Source organism: Microcebus murinus, chromosome 4 (assembly GCF_040939455.1).
Source record: "Microcebus murinus isolate Inina chromosome 4, M.murinus_Inina_mat1.0, whole genome shotgun sequence".
Taxonomy (NCBI): domain Eukaryota; kingdom Metazoa; phylum Chordata; class Mammalia; order Primates; family Cheirogaleidae; genus Microcebus; species Microcebus murinus.
In genome coordinates, this window is record NC_134107.1 from 113,414,611 (window position 1) to 113,434,969 (window position 20,359).

The 20,359-nt window shown below is 36.8% G+C and overlaps 1 protein-coding gene across 5 annotated transcripts in view; it reads left to right on the forward strand.

Annotated features, from left to right (window-relative positions):
• The window catches only part of CDON (cell adhesion associated, oncogene regulated), a 114,564-nt gene that overhangs the window by 82,983 nt on the left and 11,222 nt on the right, over positions 1-20,359 (forward strand). For 3 of the 5 annotated variants that reach the window (XM_012772349.3, XM_012772351.3, XM_012772348.3), the window contains exons 17-18: positions 1,368-1,648; positions 4,328-4,407. In XM_012772349.3, coding sequence (XP_012627803.2) covers positions 1,368-1,648; positions 4,328-4,407 — 361 coding nt within the window. Of the gene's footprint in view, positions 1-1,367; positions 1,649-4,327; positions 4,408-5,289; positions 13,319-13,410; positions 18,780-20,359 lie in introns of all 5 variants that reach the window. The other 2 variants (XR_012919023.1, XR_012919022.1) reach the window with 2 other exon arrangements.

The window sequence follows — 20,359 nt, forward strand, 5'->3', positions numbered from 1 at the left end:
ATGCTATTATAAAATAGGATAATCAAATCCAATAGGGATTTTAGTCTTTGGTGGGAGGAAGTGTTTTGGTTTCCCCTTTAGCCCTAGTATAGAAGCAAAGGAGGACACTGGCAGTGGCTGTCAGTCAGTCCCTACCTGTGGTCCCTTTTTAGTTAGTAGTTTGGGGGGAAATGATCTATTTTTATAGAATGGTGCCTTCTAAGAGATAGACATGGTGTGAGGTGGTTGGTGGTGTTAGGCTGAAAGGGTTGGGTCTTTTTCCCAATGGTTATAATGCCATTGCCTTAAATTGAGTGACTGTGTGCTGAATCATTAAAAGAAAAGTATTAATCTGATTGAGCAAGATTGATCTGATTAAAGTCATCTTCTTTTATGACCTGATAATATGTTTAAGAATGGAAAATTATCATGGTAGTGTTCAGTCATTCATTCAGAAGATATTCATTGCCTGTATTCTGTGTGCCAGGCACTATACTGGACAGTGGAGATATAATGACAAGGAAAATAAGCGTGATCTCTGCCCTCTTAAAGGTTATAGTTCTGTGAAGACAAGCAGGTGTACTGACCACACATACCTATACAAGAAAGTACAGGAATAGGAGCAGCTGTGGAGCAGAGGGACACCTACTCTAGTCTTGGAAAGCTCTAATACTTTTGAAGAATTTATCAAAACTCTGATAACAAATCTTGTACAGTTTAGATACAGACTTTCTGAGGGATATTTTACTTTTTCTAAATATATGTGGTAGGTGTGCCTCTGGAAATCAGAATTTTGAGGCAGTTGTTTAAATGCTTTTAATATATGGAAGTAGAATAGTCTTTTGCCTTTGGTACCCCACAATCTCCAAACTGGCTATTCTAAGAAGCTATATGAACAGTCAGTGAATGTATACACAACTCCATCCTTTTACTTAAAAGTGCTGTTTATTGCTATTTAAAATGCCACCTAAAGCTAGTCTTTTGTTGTTGTTTTATACAATTTTTTTCAGCACTTTTAAGTATATGGGAGTTTAAACAGTTTTTCTTAGTGTTGCCAGTACTTTGATAATTTCAGCTTGTTCGATTTGTTCATTCTCTTTTGAGTAATTTCTCCCTGGTTAATTTCTCTTCCCAGTAACAAAGTCATAATTAACTCAAAGTTCATAGCTACCTCCACATTGTAAAGAAAAAACAGCAGGAGCTCTATTAAAGCATATCTCACAAGTAGGCTTTGAGTGAACATTTTCTAAATGTTTTATTTTAGTCTATTTATAGTTTCTTAGAGTTTCCATTAATAAAACTTCCTAAGCAAGAAGATTGGCCTTTTCAGTATTTTACTTTTTGTGTGTGTGTCTTTGTTTGTTTGTTTGTTTGTTCTCTTTTATCAGAATATGACCCACCGGGATATCTCTGTCAAGGGTCAGATATTAATGGTCAGATGGTGGAATACACCACTCTCTCGGGAGCAAACCGGATAAATGGAAATGGTCATGGAGGCTTCCTGAGCAACAGTGGTCTCAGCAGTGGCTGCTCACACCTGCACCGGAATGTCACGAGTGGAATCAATGGAGTCGTGAACACAAGCTTAACTGTAGGACTTTACTCAGGGCACAGCAGCTCTCTAACCAGGACACATGTGGATTTTGAACATCCTCATCACTTAGTAAATGTAAGAGACCTAATTGTAAGTGAATGCCTCTCTGTGCCTCAGGGTGCCGGTATAGAAGAACAGGCCAGCATACTGGGGTTTTTCATGATAGAAACTTCACTGAGCACCTGAATGCAATAGTACATATCACTCACTTGATGCAGAATAATCTTTGTAAGTTTTCTATTGTCAGGTAATAGTTATATTCACCAATTTAGTTTTTGCTATAAAATTACTAACACTGAAAGTGCAATACCAGTAAAGAACAGACTGGAAGTTGTTCTTGAGATGAAACAGAAACACCATTAGGCATAGACGAGACCAAATACTTTAAATGTGATTTATTTGGAACAGAGTCTGAAAACTCAGCTGCCCAAGAAGAGTCAGTCAGGCAGATCAGGAAATAGAGCGCATCAAGTTGGGAAAGAGATGCAGTAGCAGCCTGGAGAAACACCACTGTCTTCATAAGCAACTGCAATTCAGCACCTACTGTTTTTATCTTGGCAGGGCCAAAGGCCCAGTGTTGCCAGATTTTCTGATTCTTCAAAACATCTGTAAATCTAGATGATGTCTCCATATTTTTACTACCGACACCTAGTTCAAATTTTGAAAGCATTGTATAGGCCATGCAAAACATTTCTGCAGGCGGCCATATTGAGACTTCTGACCTGCCATGGATTGCTTTTGTTCATTTTGCTCAATGTATTTTGTTTGTGTGGCCTGTAAGCTTTTTGTATTTTACAATATTAGTATTCTTTAGCCACTATAAGTGACTTAAGACCCTTAAAATGACCTTATTTCAGAGTTAACTAGCTGATATAGTTTAATTTTTGAAATGGGAATAGAGTGATTAAGCATATTTTGGACATGCTGGTTAAAGGGGAGTTTGATTTATTACATTATTTGGGTGTACATTCACAGTATTTTTGATCAAAGGGATAATTTGGTTGGTTGATCAAATTAAACATTCATTTAGTTTTTATCATTGTTCTGATTATAGATAAATTTGCTATAACCCACAATGTGCTACAATTTGAAGAAGTTTAAGAGTTTTTCTTCATCTTCAATTTTAATAGGGATTTATTAAAATAATTACAACTAGAGAATAAAACTTTAATATATATTTGCATCTTAAAGCTAGAAATCTAATGGTTTTATGTGACTTAGCTTTCGTATGTTGTAGAAAAAACATTTAATTTGCTTTAGTGCATCTCATTACCAAAAGAGAATCATGATTTCATTATTTTGTGTGGAAAGACATGGCTTATATTCAGCCTTTTTTTTTTTTTTTTATATTCAGCCTTTTTAAACTTGTTTTTATTACCATTCCTACTCCAAACTACTAACGTTGTTAAGTAAACCGAAGGAGTGGGCACTGAATAGCACATGCTGTTTCCATAGGAACTAAAAATAAAGCTAATGTTTACTTTAATATTTGAACATGGAACTTTGGTTTGTTGTTGTTTTTTTTTTAACAATTAATTACCATTTAAATTATAGTTGCTCCATTAGGTGTACTGTTTAGAAATTGTCAGTTGTGATTCCAACCCATTTGGTTTTTTTACTCTTCTTTTCTGGGTGGAGGAAATGGAGAAATTTAAAAAAATGTTAGTGATCATAAAAATCATTGATTTAAGTTTAATATGTTTAGTAATTTAAATAAGCATGTTCCCCTACAGGTTGTCAACTTCATTTTCTGAATGTTTAGAGTTTGCCCTCATGGACTGCATGTATTTTTTCTCTCAATGTTTTCTTAGTAATTCCTGTTTCTAGTTGGATCAGGAATGCTGAGGGGAATTTTTGGTACTTTTGGTTTGCTTAGAGTCTGGCTGTTGTCATGAGATGAATAGAAATGGAAAGTATTCTAGGAAAAACAACTGCCTGAACTTTTCCTAACCTTGAAGGCCTGCTTTGGGTTTGGGTACACTGTGACAACCACTCCCACCCTTATCAAATTTGGTTCTGCTGTTTTTCATCTAGAAGCAGAATTCTGGCTCTATTAGGCTAGTTTAATTTTTCACTTCATTTGTTCAGAACTCTTGCCGTTGTATATGTCAAGTGAGCATTTTACAATGAGGTATGTGTTAATCTGGGCATTTTTCGTAATTGCTGGGTAGTTTCCGCCAAAAGCAACATCAAAATATTAGTACACCCCTCCAAGTCATTGCTGGCTGAGGATCTACCCCATCTGGAAAAATATAACATGTTTTAAAACTTAGTGTAGTCCAGTGAACAGACCTGATCGAAATAATTATAGGACAATGAAGATGAGTTTATCATATGGCATCATTCAGACAGATTTTACTCCGTTTCTCCAGCTGGCATCACGTAACATTCTCCGGTGACTGCTAGAAAAGCACAGATGAACAGGAGGTTGCAATGTGTGGTGTATTTGGGGTCCACTAGATTTGAAACTAATTTTGGGCCCACTAGATTAGAAGGGAAGTGACTAAACTTTTCCCTTCATTTATTTGCCTCTGTTCAGTACATAATAGAGAAAAACATGGAAAAACATGGCAGTTAAGTTTTTGGAATACCGTTTAATATTGTGCACAGCTCTGAGGAGACCCGCGTGTGAATATGGGCAAACCGTGTTCGGCATGGCCTTGCTGCGCCGTTTGCGGTGGTTTGGCCGCTGGTCTGTGGCACCCTCAGCACTCTTCCTTGTTTTCTTTTTTCCTGCCCCTCCTTCCCGTGAAGGGTGGCGGAGCGTGCGCCCCAGCACCTCGGATCGACCCCCTGGAGTGTGCTAACTGTCGAAACTGCCGAAACAACAACAGGTAGGTGGATACGTGTTTGCACAAGTTGTTGCAAATGAAGCATGTGCGTCCTTTTACTTTTTTCCTTCAGCAAAGGAAGTTCTTGTAATTTTACCCATGATATAAAGCTCAGAATTTGCAGTCTTAAGTTTAAGGTGTTACTGGTTTTTTTGCCCCTGCTTTATAATATGTATCTTTTTGTGCCTCACTTTCTTTAGCTATATAGTGACGATAGTAAAGATTTTGTTTCTCACTGACTTCAGTGAGAAAGTTGTTAAAAGGTTTGATGTTTTCAAAAATTTTAAATTAGAATCATTCTCTACAGATAGACTTTTATCTCTTTTCACCTGTTATTTTCTACCCTACGTTATGAGAATGAATGAGACCATGTATGAGGGTTAGAGGAAAAAAAAACCCTATGTATCTAGTAATATTTTTTCATAGTATTAATTATTACTGATATTTTTCTACCAAATTATGCATTGATTTTTTTAACTCTTAAAATCTAAGATAATTAAGTAGCCAAATCTTGCTTTCAATTTTGTTTTTTAATTTGAAAAGGATATGTGCTCACAATATTTCAAACGTGATAGAAATATGTAGAATAATATGTACATTTAAATTTTGACAGATAAAATATTCAAAAAGTTTTCATGCTACCAAAGGATTATCAAGCTTTTCATTATGTTAACTTTGTACCAGACATTGTCTTTCTTTTACATAATGATTGCATTGGATTACATGGTCCTTCTCAGTTCTAAAACTCTACAACGAGACTGGGTGTCATGGCTCACACTTGTAATCCCTAGCACTTTGGGAGGCCAAGGCGGGAGGATTGCTTGAGGCCAGGAATTAGAGACCAACCTGAGCAATATAGTGAGACTCTGTTTCTACAAAAAATAGAAAAATCAGCTGGGGTGATGGCACATACTTGTAGTCCCAGCTACTTGGGAGGCTGAGGCAGGAGTATCACTTGAGCCCAGTTTGCAGAGAACTATGATGACACCACTGTACTTCAGCCCATGCAGCAAGGTGAGATCTTGTCCCCCAAAAAAACCTCTACAACTAAAATATTTGTATTACAGTTAGTATTATAAAATAACTAGAGTGTGGATTGGAGTTTGGATTTCATTATTGAAATGGGATTTGATCTATATTTTTTAAAATGACTTAAAAGGTTAAGGGTTGTCTCTGGGATATTGAAATCAGAATGTGGAGGAAGATCTGGTCAATTATAGAATTAAATAAGGTACATTGTTTCGACCTGTGTTTTGAGAGTTGCAGAACAAAAGATAGGGCTTTTTGGTTATCATTTACTTACCCATTTTAGGGTTTCTTCTTTACTAGCAAGAGCCATCTGCCTATTTTATGTACTGAGATTTACTGGTTACATATTTAAATTCTCTATGACTCTAGTTTTGAAAATGTTCATAATTGTTCATAACATTGAAGCCATGTTTTTGTTCTGAGCTTGTTATAGACTTTACCACAATTTGTTAGGAAACATGCTGAAGAACTGGTAAAGATATATTCCTGGTAAAGAGTCAAATGGATTTTTTTTTTTTTTGAGACAGAGTCTCACTCTGTTGCCCTGGCTAGAGTGAGTGCCATGGCGTCAGCCTAGCTCACAGCAACCTCAAACTCCTGGGCTCAAGCAATCCTCCTGCCTCAGCCTCCCGAGTAGCTGGGACTACAGGCATGCGCCACCATGCCCGGCTAATTTTTTCTGTATGTATTACTTGGCCAATTAATTTCTTCCTATTTATAGTAGAGACGGGGTCTCGCTCTTGCTTAGGCTGGTTTCGAACTCCTGACCTCGAGCAATCTGCCCGCCTCGGCCTCCCAGAGTGCTAGGATTACAGGCGTGAGCCACTGCGCCCGGCCTTCAAATGGATTTAATTATGAATAGTTTTGCCTAAATATAAATGTGTTTTCCTTTATGGCCCTTGTGGCCATCAGCAAATTTTGACTCTCCCTAGATATTAGAATGGTATAACATAATAAGAAAGCTTCTGGTCTAAGAATAAGTAGACCTGGACTTTGCCACTGCTTAAACCTGTGATCTTGTGAAAGTTATATAATGTTTCCTTAACTGAAAAATGGAAGATTGTCCTAAGTAATATAAGATTGTTGCCAACATAATCTGATTGTAGACTTTGGTAATTTTCTACCAATCATGTCTTTATGATGAGTACAAAAAATAAATTTCATTTCTTTAAAAAGATTTAAATGACCTCTGCCATTCAAATAACCTTGCATTCTTGGCCATTTGTATGTCTGAGTAAGTTTGTATCAGTGTGTCATATTTAAAGATTTTTATTACACATAGCTTTTTCCTTTAAGGCAATGGACAATTGTATTTCTATGAATTTTCAAGTTCATGACTTCCTGCGTTTCATGTTTGCAAGTTTTACTGTTATCTGAGAATTTAGGTGAACTTTGTTCAGCTTGGGAAAACCAGCTTCTTTTTCTCCTTAGTTTAAATTTTCTTCCTGAGAATCTACCTGTTTAGAGCAGGTCTTTACTTGCCTTCCAAGGTTGTTCAGATGTCTCACCTGGCACCCAGGAGCAGTTGTATGATTTTGACACTTAGTAGTTGGATAGATAAATATGAATAAGTACCTACCTTCAACTGTGGAAATTAGAATCATTAAATTTCAAGTATCTCTTTTAACTTTGACACTGAGAGCCGATATCTCCTCTCAAGGCCCTACAAGGTGGCAAAATGTGTAATAACCTTTGAATGCTGAGAGATAGATGATGTATGATTTACTCTGAGAATATGCAAAAACTGTAGTCAATTTATACTTTTAGAATTTTAACATTATTACTAGGAATAAGTTTGCATTTCCCAATGCATGATTTCGGTGAAGTTACACGAGGGCAGTCAAGTAGGCATTGTAAAGTTTTTGACTATTCAGTCGAAAAACCATATACTGAACACTAGCTAGGCACTGGAATAGGTTCTGAAGTGTTTCCAGGTAGAAGGAATTACAAGAACAGTATGGAAGTAGGAAGGATAATGTTTAAGAATAAATAATCGAATTCAGTGGTTCTCAAACTTTAGCATGCATTAGAATTTGTAAAAACACAAATTGCTAGGCTGTGCTCCCAGAGTTTCTGATTCAGCAGGTCTGGGTTGGGGCCTGAGAACTTGCATTTCTAATGAGTTCCCACATGAAGCTGATGCTGGTCCTGGGACCATGCTGTGAGAACCACTAGAATAATTTGACTAGCTGGTGAAGTGCAGGCGGAGAATAGTAGGATATAAAACTGGAAAACAGGTCTAAGTTTATATTATGGGTAACCCTAAATGTCAGGATTTAGTACTTTATCTAATAAACATTTATTATTGAGCACCTAACACATGCTAGGTACTGGCCCAAGCCCTGTCTTCAGAGATCTTACAGTCTAATAATAGTGATTCCTAGACAGTAAAGTTTGAAGATGCACATTGAATCTTATAATTTTACGTTTATTTAAAGAATAAAAAAAATCTCTTCTGTAATATAAAATACAGAAGGATATGAGTTTTTACATCAATCAAAAGGGTATATGGACTAAATGTTGAGAAATACTGAGCTAGTAGCATCATAATTTTTGTGATGCTTTTTTTTTTTTTGAGACAGAGTCTTGCTCCATTGCCCTGAGTCGAGTGCTGTGGTGTCAGCCTAGCTCACAGCAACCTCTAATTCCTTGGCTCAAGCGATCCTCCTGCCTCAGCCTCCCAAGTAGGTAGGACTAGTAGCACACCATGACACCTGGCTAATTTTTCTATTTTTAGTAGAGACAGGGGTCTCGCTCTTGCTCAGGCCGGTATCAAACTCCTGAGCTCAAGCAAATCCTCCTGTCTCTGCCTCCCAGAGTGCTAGGATTATAGGCATGAGCCACTACACTCAGCCTCTTGTGAAGCTTTTTGAGAAGGGGAGTGATCTGTTCAGTGATATGATTTGGTGTGATGAGTGGCGGTGGTGCACAGGGAGCACTGGAGTGAGATCACTTAGACATTGCTGTGACACACAGGGAATGGGGATGGAGAGGAAGAGATGCTTGGCCATCAACTGAGAGGGATCTAGATAGAAAGGAGATTCCAAACGCATAGAAAGTTTCAAATATGGATGACCAGGGTGGAAATATAAGAAACTTAATAAAATGATACATCGAGAAAAGATAATGACTTTGATTTGGGGCATTTAAAGTTCAAGTACCAGTTGCTATGTGAGTCAAGGAGACAGATGAAAATGCTGGTCTTGGGTTCAGGGGTAGACTGGGACCAGATTTAGGACCATATATCTCTAAGTGATGGCTCTTGAAAGTAGGTGCGATCACCATGGAAGATAATAGTCTTAGCTGATTATCTTTATTAATATATGTTTAATTGTTTGAGGTATTTATTTGCTTTTATTTCTTATATATTTAAAGTGATTAGACATTCTTTTTATAAGATGTCATCTCTGTTATTTTTTGCTTCCTTCCTTGCTGTATCTTCCAAGAATCATATAGATGGGAAGGAGAGTAAAAAAGGAAAGTAAGGATTCATTCACTTTTTCATTCACTGGACACTTGAAGATCCCTAGTGGGCAAGTGCAAGCAAGGTGCTGAGGACGTCGTCAGTAGGGAGCACAGCAGGCATTGCCCTGCCCGCTTGAAGCTTAGAGTCTACTAAGGGAGACATACTATTTTTAAAAATGACATAAATCATAAAAATGAATATGTAATTAAAATTGGATGCTTTAAAGGAAAAGTAAAGGATGTGTTAGGAAAGACCTCCCCAAGTAAGTGACATTTTGCTGAGTTCTGAAGAATTTATAAAGTTAAGTAAAAGGGAAGTGGATAGGCATAAAGCTTTGCAGGTTTATAAGGCAGAGTACTGGAACCCTCCATCTACTTAAAGAAGGCTAATGCAGTGGAGCCCAGGGAGTGAAAGGCGTCGGAGTGAAGTCAGATCCTACACAGCCATGGGGAGTCCAGGAACATGTTGTGATGGAATTCAGGCTTGTAGGAACACTCTGGATGCAGTTTGGAGGACAAACGAGGCGGAGCCTGAGAGGCTACTGGGTGCTGGTTACATGGCAGTTGCAGTAGTCCAGATGAGAACGGTGGACGAGGGCAGTTGTTGGGAGAGAAGTGCATGATTTTGAGAGATTAAAAAAAAAAAGACACAAGCAATTGGCTGAGGAGGCCAGTGGAGGGAGGGGTCAAGGATGGCAGCTAGGTAACTGGGTGCAGTCATTGAATGGGGAAACACTGCATGGGATGAAGAGGAACTGTTTACTCCTTGATGCATGTCTGGGGGTTGTCTTCTGAGATCCAGGGGTGCCTCATCTAACTCAACTTCCTCATGCCACAGGTGCCTGGGAATTGGAGAAGTCTTGTTCAGGGCCTTTTCTGTACACAGTTGTACCTGCACTGTGTCCTGCCACTCCCAGTTATTTTTCTCTGCCTTCTCAGCTTTAAATTTAAATGTATTTCTTAGAGTGGGCTTTTAAGAAACAAGTCATTGCCAACCCTCAACTCCTTTTTTCATCCCTCTTTTTAGTAATAACTATCTTAAGGGAAAACTTTGCCTTTATTATCTAAACTGGAGTAGTGATGTGAAAAATTGAGACCAGTTGAGAGGAAAGTGTGTACTATAGCAATCTGCAGAGAAGTTTTGTTTGACTCTGGGGCTTTTGTGGCATGTTATAAATGATTGCCTGCCTCACTGTGTTCCATTAACTTGAATCCTTTTCAGATTTTAAGAGGAATATACAAAGCTCTCTATGAATAGCTAGAAAGCAGAATGTTTAATGCAGCCTTGCAGGGAGCCAGTCCTCTATACTAAAGCCTTAACTGAGGGATCTTTGTGCAATTTGGGCATCTCAATAGTTAAACAGATTTTAATAAAATGAGTCAAAAGTTTTCCTTTTCTCTTTTTCTTAATTCAGAAGATAGTAGTGCAGTTCTGGACATGTAATCAGATATGTGTCAGTTGCTTGGCTATTATAATTTAATGGGAAGGAATTGACATTAAATCTGGTCTATTAACCATCAGCTTGATCATTTGTGAGAGAGTAGAGAGAACACTGATGAAATTCACAGATGAACAAACTGAGAAGTCCCATCAGAAAGGAATGAGATATTAATTTTAAGGGTCCTAGAGAGACTAGAGATAGACAGGAAAAGCCCAGCAAAAATCAGCTCAGAAAAATGTGTACAGTTCATCTGGGGAGAAAAGCACAAGTTTCATGGCTGACAGTGGAGAGGGTGAGTAGAATAACTGGGAATAGTGCTTCAGAGAGCACAAGTGTTACAGATGACCTCCCAGTTTGGGCAGAATGATAACCTCAAAGGTCTGTGTGCTGTTAGATTTAGAGTGTTTTTTCACCAACTTGAAACCCTCTACTGATGTCAGATATACTCAGATGAAAATAATATATAGAGATGAGTATGAGAACATTTAATTATAGACCTTTTAGACCTAAGATTTGATCTACCCAGTTGGTTTGTTAAGTATGAAAACAACCACTTTTCTAGTACACCTAAACTCTTTCTTGCAGATGGTAAGTTTGTTAGGACTCAGTTCCTCTCCTGGTCTGGCCACTTAACTACTTCAGAGCTAGCCATAAAGCCAAAGGAAGAAAACAGCCAAAACCTGAGATTCAACTTCTGTTCTGTCTATGGAAATCTGCCTATTTCCGTAACAAAAAATGTCTGATTTTTAAAATTGATCAGTACCTTTCTTTTGGTGAAGTTATATATCTCTTCAAATCTATCCCCTACTTCTAATTGGAAGCCAAGGGCCTATTGTCAGGGAGTTGGGGAGTAGTGGTTTTGGTCTTTTATTTATAAGCTTGTGTGTGTGTGTCACCTGTGTGCAATAATACTCTCAGTCATTTATCGTCACTTTTAACATTTTAACATTAACCTTTTATGTGACAGTCACTGATAAATTAATTCCCCAAAGGAAACTCCTACCCTAATGCAGGGGTCATTGCAGTATGCAACAGAGTGGGCAGGAGGATGGAGGACAGCCATGGCCCTGAATGTCATCAAGGTCTGTTTTACAGTAACTGATAAGCTCCCAAAATAAGGCTAGGTCAGCAACACGGCAGACACACAGTGGAGAGAAACAGTCGCAGAGGTGCTGAGTATTGAAACAAGCCACCACCGGGATGTAACTATTTCAGATGTCTCAAGGGCATATGCCTGAGAATAAGCATCACATATCTAAGAGATTCATGGTGCTTAGTGCTTGCCCTCCAGGGATAATCAGAAGAAGAAATTTAATGCAAAATTTATATAATCATCTAATCAGAGTATAATCTGTACATAATCATGCTTAACAAATATTCAACTGTATAATCAGAAATGGAATACTTCTCTAGAAAATATTTCAGAGGTGCTATATAGTTTTACAGGAATATTCAAAACATGTTTAGTCAACTACTAAGACAACTTATTCTTCCAAGCACAGTCCTACACTACTATTCTAGTCTCTTATTTTCTAGTCTGTGCAATTCTGATTGTTGCTTAAAAAGTATATGTTTTTATGATGCTATGATAGCATCATTTCCTATCTTACAGGTTGGCCAGACAGGTCTTTCTGGTTTACTATTAATAAAAGTTATCTTAGTAAACTAATGGGTCCCAGACCACCTGAGTTCTTACAAAACAGCATAGATTTTTGTATGTAGCAAGATGAACAGAGCTCCATTTACTGAATGATTTTAAACTTAAAATTAAGAAAATCTAATTTCATTGAGCTAGAGACAACTCAGTGAAAACTTTCACTTCACCTTAAGCCAATAATAACTATATTGGAAAGATCAGTTGAGAAGCCTAAGATAGTGAAATTACAAACTATTTGTATTGTATAAACTGTAAAACATGTATTGTTAAGAGCATGTCATTGAATGTCATGTGTGCAGACAATTGTCCTGTTTTCTCATTTACTAATGTAGATTTGGGTCTCTTAGGTTTATACATACATACATATATTCAGATATAGATATAGATATTATTTTCATGATCATCTTATTGCTTTAGAAATTTTAATTAAAGCATTATCAGAAAAAGAATTATTTTCATAAGCTACGTCTAATTATATTCAGAACAGAGGTTACATTTTTTAGTAGATTATATCCTCTATGCTTATATCTCAACATGTAACCCCCAGTTAAAGCCATTTTTATGTGGACACATGTAGACATCTGGGATTGAAATAAAAGTAATATAAATTATTTACATTTGGTTAGCTAAGTGTTTATTTACTGATAATTATGAGTTAAGATACAATATACTGGAAAATTTTAAATCAGTGTGGTTTATCATGCTGAAATTCAGATTACAGTCACTTTACAAATCTAACTCAAATGATTATATTGCTATCAACACCACTCTGGTAATTGAGTCACACAGTTCAGAGTAAAAGTAAATACTGCTATGGTTTTCTAGTTCACTTATCTGAAAAACAGATGCTAAACAATAGTTGATAGGAAATTATACTTTTCTCTTGCTAAACATCTGTCCTTTCTTTAAGAACATACTCGTGTTTCATGTGCTTGTTTACTCCTGGCATATAAAACATGGGCTGACACGATGGTCATGCACGCTGCAGTGGGCCCTTGCTCCCCGTCTCGCCCACTCCTTCAGTCCTGCCCCTTCGGTATAACTTCAGCATCATTCTGACAAAAGTCCGTTACAATCACACTGTTAGGCTGCCCTTAGACTTCATTAAAAAATCTTACCCTGCAACTTTAAGTTAAGGAAAAGAGCAGAAAAAAAGAAACTAGAAGGAAAGAAGAGAAGGATTTAAGGCATCTCGTCTGGTGAGTCTTCATTACTCTGTTATATCAATTTTACAAAATTCATTCATGTTAGATTTATATAAACAAATTATTAATTTATAATATTTTGTTTGTAGGGAACTGCCCTGGTTTTCCAAATTCTGGTAAGTAATTTTTTTTCCTATAGCTTAATTTTACATTTTTTAAATGAAAACTTTTCTTTCTCATCTAATACTTCTTTGTCTTTTAAATATAGGTTTCTAGTACCTTTGTATTACCTCTGTATTCTTCCAAAGAAGTGGAACATCAAGCCAGAAGCCCGCTCACCTGGGTTTACCATCACTATTGGGGAATTTCACCAAGTACCCAGTTGTGCTGTTTGTCTCAGTGTCCTAAGAGCTTTACCTGACACTGAGAACAGTCATTGCCTGTCCTCCTGGAAACTGAAGTTTAAGTCAGACAGTTTTAAAGCTGACAAATATTATAAAAACCATACAGACAATAGAATCAATATTGAACTAGGACAGATAACTAATATTGTGATACTATTAATACAAAAAGCTAAAGGGCGTAAGTGTATGAGTTCATTCCCACTTTAATATGCATGTTGTCTCATCTTACTATTAGATGTGGACTGTTATAAAGTACTTTAATGGATTAGTTTAATTGTTGCTCCCTGATAATTAATTTACTTGCTTGAGAAAAAGAGTATAAAAAATTTAAAAAGTAAAAGAAAAGTCTGTAGACGTTTTCTCTTTTATAAAAAAAAAAGAACTAAGAAAAAAATAAAAAGAAAAGTAAAAAGTAAAAGTCTGATTTTCTAATTTTTTAAAAACATTTTCAAGGACCTACCATGTGCCATTTTCTATGTTCTGGGTGTTGGACATTGTGACTTCACAGTTTAATGTAGAGCAGTACTTCTGCCACTTCCCAGGAAACAAATGCTTTAGAACATTTTAACTCCATTTCCTCCTCTAGTGTTTGGTGTTTTTTTTTGTTGTTGTTGTTTTTTCATGTTTTCACTCTAAAATTACTTAAAATCCTCTAAAACATTACAATTATTATTTTTTGCAGTCAATTTTTATTCAGAATCCCCTAATTATCTTTTTTTGTTTCTATTCATTCCCTTCTGTATTACTTTTTTTCCTATTTGTTGCTACTTTTTTTTTAACTTGAAGAATTTCCTTTAATATTTCTTATAGTACAGCTCTGAGGATGACATTTCCCTAGCTTTTTAGTCTAAAAATATCTTCAATATTGTTGTCCTTTTTGAAGGATATTTTTTACTGTTTATTAAATTTTAATAATAGATTGACAATTATTTTCATTTTGCACTTTAAATACACCATTCTACTATTTTATTGTATCCATCATTTCTGTTGAAAAATCATCTGTACAGATATTATTGTTCCTTTTCAAGGTAAAATTTCTTTTTCTTCTGGCTGCATTTATGATTCTTCTCTTTGTATTGTGCTTCCAGCCATTTAATTATTGGCATTCATAGGTGTAATCTTTGTGTTTATTCTGCTTGGGGTTCATAGAGTTTCTTGAATCTGTGGCTTGAGCTTCTATCAGTTTTAGAAAACTCTTAAGATTTTATCTCTTCAAATGCAGTTTCTGTCTCGTTCATTCTTTTGTCTTTTTCAGAGAGACTCGGTGATAAGTATTATTTTTCACTGTACTGTGCCTTGTACATCCTTGAAGCTTCTTTTTGTATTTTCCGTCCTTTTGTCTCTGTGTGTCAGTCTGAATCCTGTGCAGTGACATGCTTTGTAGTCAGCAATCTGTCCGTCTGAGCCCAACTTGCTCTCATGCCCATGTATTGGATTCTTAATTTCAGTTATTCTGCTTCTAGTTTCAAAATTTCTAAATGACTATTATTATTAGATTCTAGTTCTTTATCAAAATTCTTATCTTCTATTTTATTGAATATACTTACCTAGTTTTTTAAGTCTTTGCTAACTCAATATCTGCATCACTTATTTTTATCCTGTTCCTGTGTTTTGATATGCCTAATATTTTTTATTTAATTTTGGAAATTATATATAAAAACTTACAGAGGCTCTGGAAGGTGTTTTCTTCCTCCAGATAGGATTTATGTTTGCCTTTGGCAAACAATTAGGCAAGGAGCAGATCACTTTAAACCAATCTGGGAATGAGCTAATTTGATGCTGAATTTAGTCCTTGTAAAAGCCCTGTCTATTCCTGCCTCGCTCTTTTAGGATGTAGCCCTTCAAGGCTCCCAATTTAAAGCCTAGGGTGTTTACTGGGCCTTTTCTCCTTGGCCAGCTCTGAAGTCTAATTTTTGTCTTTCCAGCCCCATGAAACAGTCAAAAACCCTGCTTAGCTTCTCAGCACCACTTTCTTCTTGGTGTCTCAGTGTTTTAGCCTATGCCAAATTGGGCAAATGCCCCCAGAGGAAAGGTGTTGCTGAAGCTCAGGTTCAAGATTTTCTTCTCTCTAGAATCTCAGCCCACTTGGTGCTTTGGTAGCTCTCCAGTGCCTTCAGCAGATTGAAAATAAAATTTCTCCATCATTTTAGTTGTTCTTAGCAGGAAAGTTGTTCTGATACAAACTAATCAGTCATAATTAGAAGCCAGAAATTTCATTTTTAAGAATTATTTCCAACAAATCACAGTAGCCATACAGATTGCCCTGTCCAGAGATATTTCTGATTTTTCAAAATCAGAATCCTTCTTACTCTCTAATTCCATAATTGCTACTAATGTAATTTCCCTGATTATGAGGCAGTTGGGTCTGATACAATATGGAGAATACACAGTGGTCTCTAGCTAGAAACATGGAGGGGGTGCCCTGTTCTCATCAGCTACACATCTCTATTCATCTCAAAGGTAAGTGCACCAGTGTCTTTTATATATTCTTATATATGTCTTCTATATATTCTTATATACTAATTAATAACACTATATTATGTTGTAACCACTTATTTGCTTATCCATCTCCTCTGCTAGACTAGGAGCTGGAACTCTGCTGTATTTTCCTTTATATTTTCAGTACCTACCATAGGTTCTGACATTTGTAGGGTATTCAGCAAATGCTTTTTGAATGTAGGGTTCTCTTAGATAAGGTTATTTATATAGATGACTAATACACATTAAGTTCACATTAGTGATAGTTTGAATTCAGAAAGGGGTTTTTGTCTTGTTTTTTCTGACTTTTCCCTATATTCTACCCTATTTAAGGTCTGTGGATTCCATACATTGAATATAGTCAAGGGAATTTTTGTGTTCCCCAATTACTGAGAGAGTGGAAAAGACTAACAACAAAATACAGGGAAGAAAGACACTGATGACATGGACATTTTAAAATGGCTTTCAGATTAGTGCTCACCCTTGCCAGCATCCCAGGAAAATTTCTGAAGTTCAGGGTTTAATAAAATATATAAGAAAACAAATAAGGAATGCCATACTCTTTTGGAGTCATGACCTATCTAGCCCCATGCTTCAATTGTGGGTCTAATGAACATCCTTCTACACCAATGCTTCCTTCATTGTTTATTGGCTTAAGACATGCATGGGAACACTTAGGTCATATTTTAATCAGGCATATATTCTTTACTATATTATTAAAAGTTAAAATTGGAGTCATAGTACATATTCCGTACAAATGAATACCTGGCAAACTTTGCTTTCATTCCAGATATCTGGTCTCTGAATTCCATTAACTGTATAGTGAGTATATTTCTCTATTTGAAATTAAAGTTGGACTTATATATATATTAAGGTTTTGGTTTACTGACAGATATCTTATTCTTTCAGGTACATATCTATCTTCATGCTTAGCATTTGATATTTCCAATAATATGAATTAACAGAGTTGCCAGTTACAGTTACATGGACTTCCTTTTACTAGTATTTCAATGCCCTGGAAACATACCCATCCCATGTTTAAAGGATGGAAATCTGAAGAATTCTTATCTTTATTCCCTAACATTATCTAGCTCCAGTGTACTGCTAGTCAGTCCAGAGAGTGTTTCCTACCTAACATGCCCAAACCACAGCCCAGTGCAATGTCATCTCCAAACTTTGCTTACTCCCAATTTTAGAAATAAAAAATGTTTTCCTGAGGCTCTGACTTCCAGTAATGGTGGAATGGTTTGGATAATAATGATAAAATCTGGACAATTTGAAAGTACTGGAGAGTAACCAGAAGCAGGTAGACACTGAATGAGAGTCTACCCTTGAAAGGCAATATGAGAGATTTGTGAGTTTATGGGTCTTTGCCTGAAAGCATTCTCCAATCTTTGGGCAAGGACCCAAGCAGAAGGTGTCAGAGGACTGAGTTTAATGCCAACAGAACAACTAGAAAATTATAGGGAAAATCCAGCAAAAAAAAAGTTACTAGATGTGAAGAAACAGGAAAATATGATACTTAAGAGAAAAAACAGACCCTGAGATGACACAAATGTCACAATTATCAGGCAATGACTTTAAGCAGCTCTTATAAATATGTTCAGGGACTTTAAAGGAAGATATACACACAATAAATATATGTAAATAAATAAATAAATAAATATAAACATATGGGGAATTTCAGCTGAGAAATAGAGACTGTAGAAAAAAGATCAGATGGAAGTTCCAGAGCTGGAAAGTACAATAACTGGAATAGAAAATTTGCTGGATGAGCTTAGCAGCATATTGGAGAAAGCAGAAGAAAGAGTCGATGAACTGGAAGATAGATCAATAGAAATTGTCTAGTCTGAAGAACAGAAAGCAAAATTAAAGAAAACACACATTTAGGTAAAGGCAGGAAATAAAAGTAGAGCAGAATCCTGCCATTTGCAACAACAGGGTTGGAACTGGAGAACTTTTCATTGAGTGAAACAAGCCAAGCACAGAAAGACATATCTTGCATGTTTTCACTCATATGTGGGAGATAAATATTAAAATGCTTGATCTTGTGGAGACAGAGAATAGAATGACAGTTACCAGAGGCTGAGAAGGGTAGAGCAGGGGGGTGGGGGATCAAGTGGGGACAGTTAATGTGTGCAAAATTATAGTTAAAGTGACTGTAGTCAATAGTAAGTAAGGGTATACTTTAGAGTAACTAAATGAGTGGAATTGGAATGTTTCTAACACAAAGAAATGGTAAGTGCTAGAGGTGATGGATACCCCAATTACCCTGTTTGATTACTATGCATTATATTCCTGTATCAAAATGTCACATGTACCCTATAAACATATACAATTATTATGTACCCATAATAATTAAAAATGAAACAATTTTAGAAGTAGAACAGAATAGAAAGTTAAATGTTCCATTCTAGCAATTCTACAATTTAAAAAATTGAAAAAAAAAAAAAAAAAAACTTCTGGATTTTGAATGTCTAATCCTTGTGTTTTCTCCAAAAATGAGAGAGAACATATCATGTGATTTCAAAACAGTATATTTTTGTTAACTTTCAAAAGGTCATTTCTGTCATGTGGCCCTAAGGTTCTTAGCTTTCTGTCCTCTTCGTCCTCTGTTGCCCTCTCATTCCTTCTAGTGGCTAATGCCTTTTTCCTCCTGGGAAGTGTCTTTGGGAGCCAGTTAATGGTGAAATGGGAGACAACTTCTGACAGTGGAACAAGACAAAGGAAACACCTGGGATGGCTGTCCTATAAGGTCCCATTCTTTTTTTTTTTTTTAATAGATTTTATTTTAAGTCTATCAATGAGAGATGTATAGATACAGAGATGTATTTATTGGAAAAAAATTTTTTTATTTCATATAATGGAGGTACAAATATTGTTAGGGTTACAAATATTGCCCCTGCCCCCCTCCCTCCCCCCATATGTCTAATCCCCCGGTGGTGTGCGTCACACACGTTATGGAAGCATACACCCCTTTCCTCCTCCCCCCTCCCCCCTGCCCACCACCCGATAAAAAGTTTAGTTTTGATGTTTTTTTTGACGTTTTGGTTACATTGTATATCTTTTCCTCTCCCTAAGAAGGGATAGAGTTATGCCCTTCCCTTCCAAAATACTTGCCACCTCCCTAAGATTGGGTCCCCCCCCCCCCCGAAACCCTGGTGAGCACTGCCACCATTTGAAAACCATAGCTTTAATCAGTCAGTACCAATTTGATGGCGAGTAAATGTAGGGCCCATTTTCCATGTCTTGTGTCGCCTCACTTTGGATAACGGGCTTAAGCTTAATCCAGGATAGCATAAACAGTGCTAGCTCACCGTCATTTCTTAGGATTGAGTAATATTCCATTGTGAGGATATACCACATTTTAGTTATCCACTCATGAATTGACGAGCACTTGGGTAGTTTCCATGACCGTGCAATAGTGAATTGTGCTGCCATAAACATTCGGGTGCAGATGTCTTTATAATACAATGTCTTGGGCTCTTTTGGGTAGATGCCCAACAATGCTATTGCAGGGTCGAATGGAATTTCTATTTCTAGCTGTTTGAGGTATCTCCAGATTCTTTTCCACAAAGGTTGCACTAATTTGCAGTCCCACCAGCAGTGTAGGAGTGTTCCTGTCTCTCCGCAACCTCCCAGCATTTGTTGTTTTGGGATTTCTTGATATAGGCCATTCTCACTGGGGTTAGGTGGTATCTCATTGTGGTTTTTTTTTTTTTTAATTTTTTTTTATTTCAGCATATTATGGGGGTACAGATTTTAAGGTTTCAATAAATGCCCATTCCCCCCTCTCCCCACAAGTTTGAGTCTCCAGCATGACCATCCCCCAGATGGTGCACATAATGAGTGAGAACTCATTATATATGTATATACCCGCCCCCCTCCCCCCTACCACCTGCCCAATACCCTATTACTGTAGTACCTATGTGTCCATGTAGGTGCTGCTCGGTTAATACCAATTACTGGTGAGTATATGTGGTGCTTGTTTTTCCATTCTTGGGATACTTCACTTAGTAGTATGGGTTCCAGCTCTAACCAGGAAAATATAAGATGTGCTATATCACCGTTGTTTCTTAGAGCCATAGTACTCCATGGTATACATATACCACATTTTATTAATCCATTCTTGGATTGATGGGCACTTGGGCTGTTTCCACAGCCCTGCAATTATGAATTGTGCTGCTATAAACATTCAAGTGCAGGTGTCTTTTTTGTAGAGTGTCATTGGATCCTTTGGGTAGATGCCCAGCAATGGGATTGCTGGATCAAATGGTACATTCACTTGTATCACTTTAAGGTATCTCCATATTGCTTTCCTCAGAGGTTGAACTA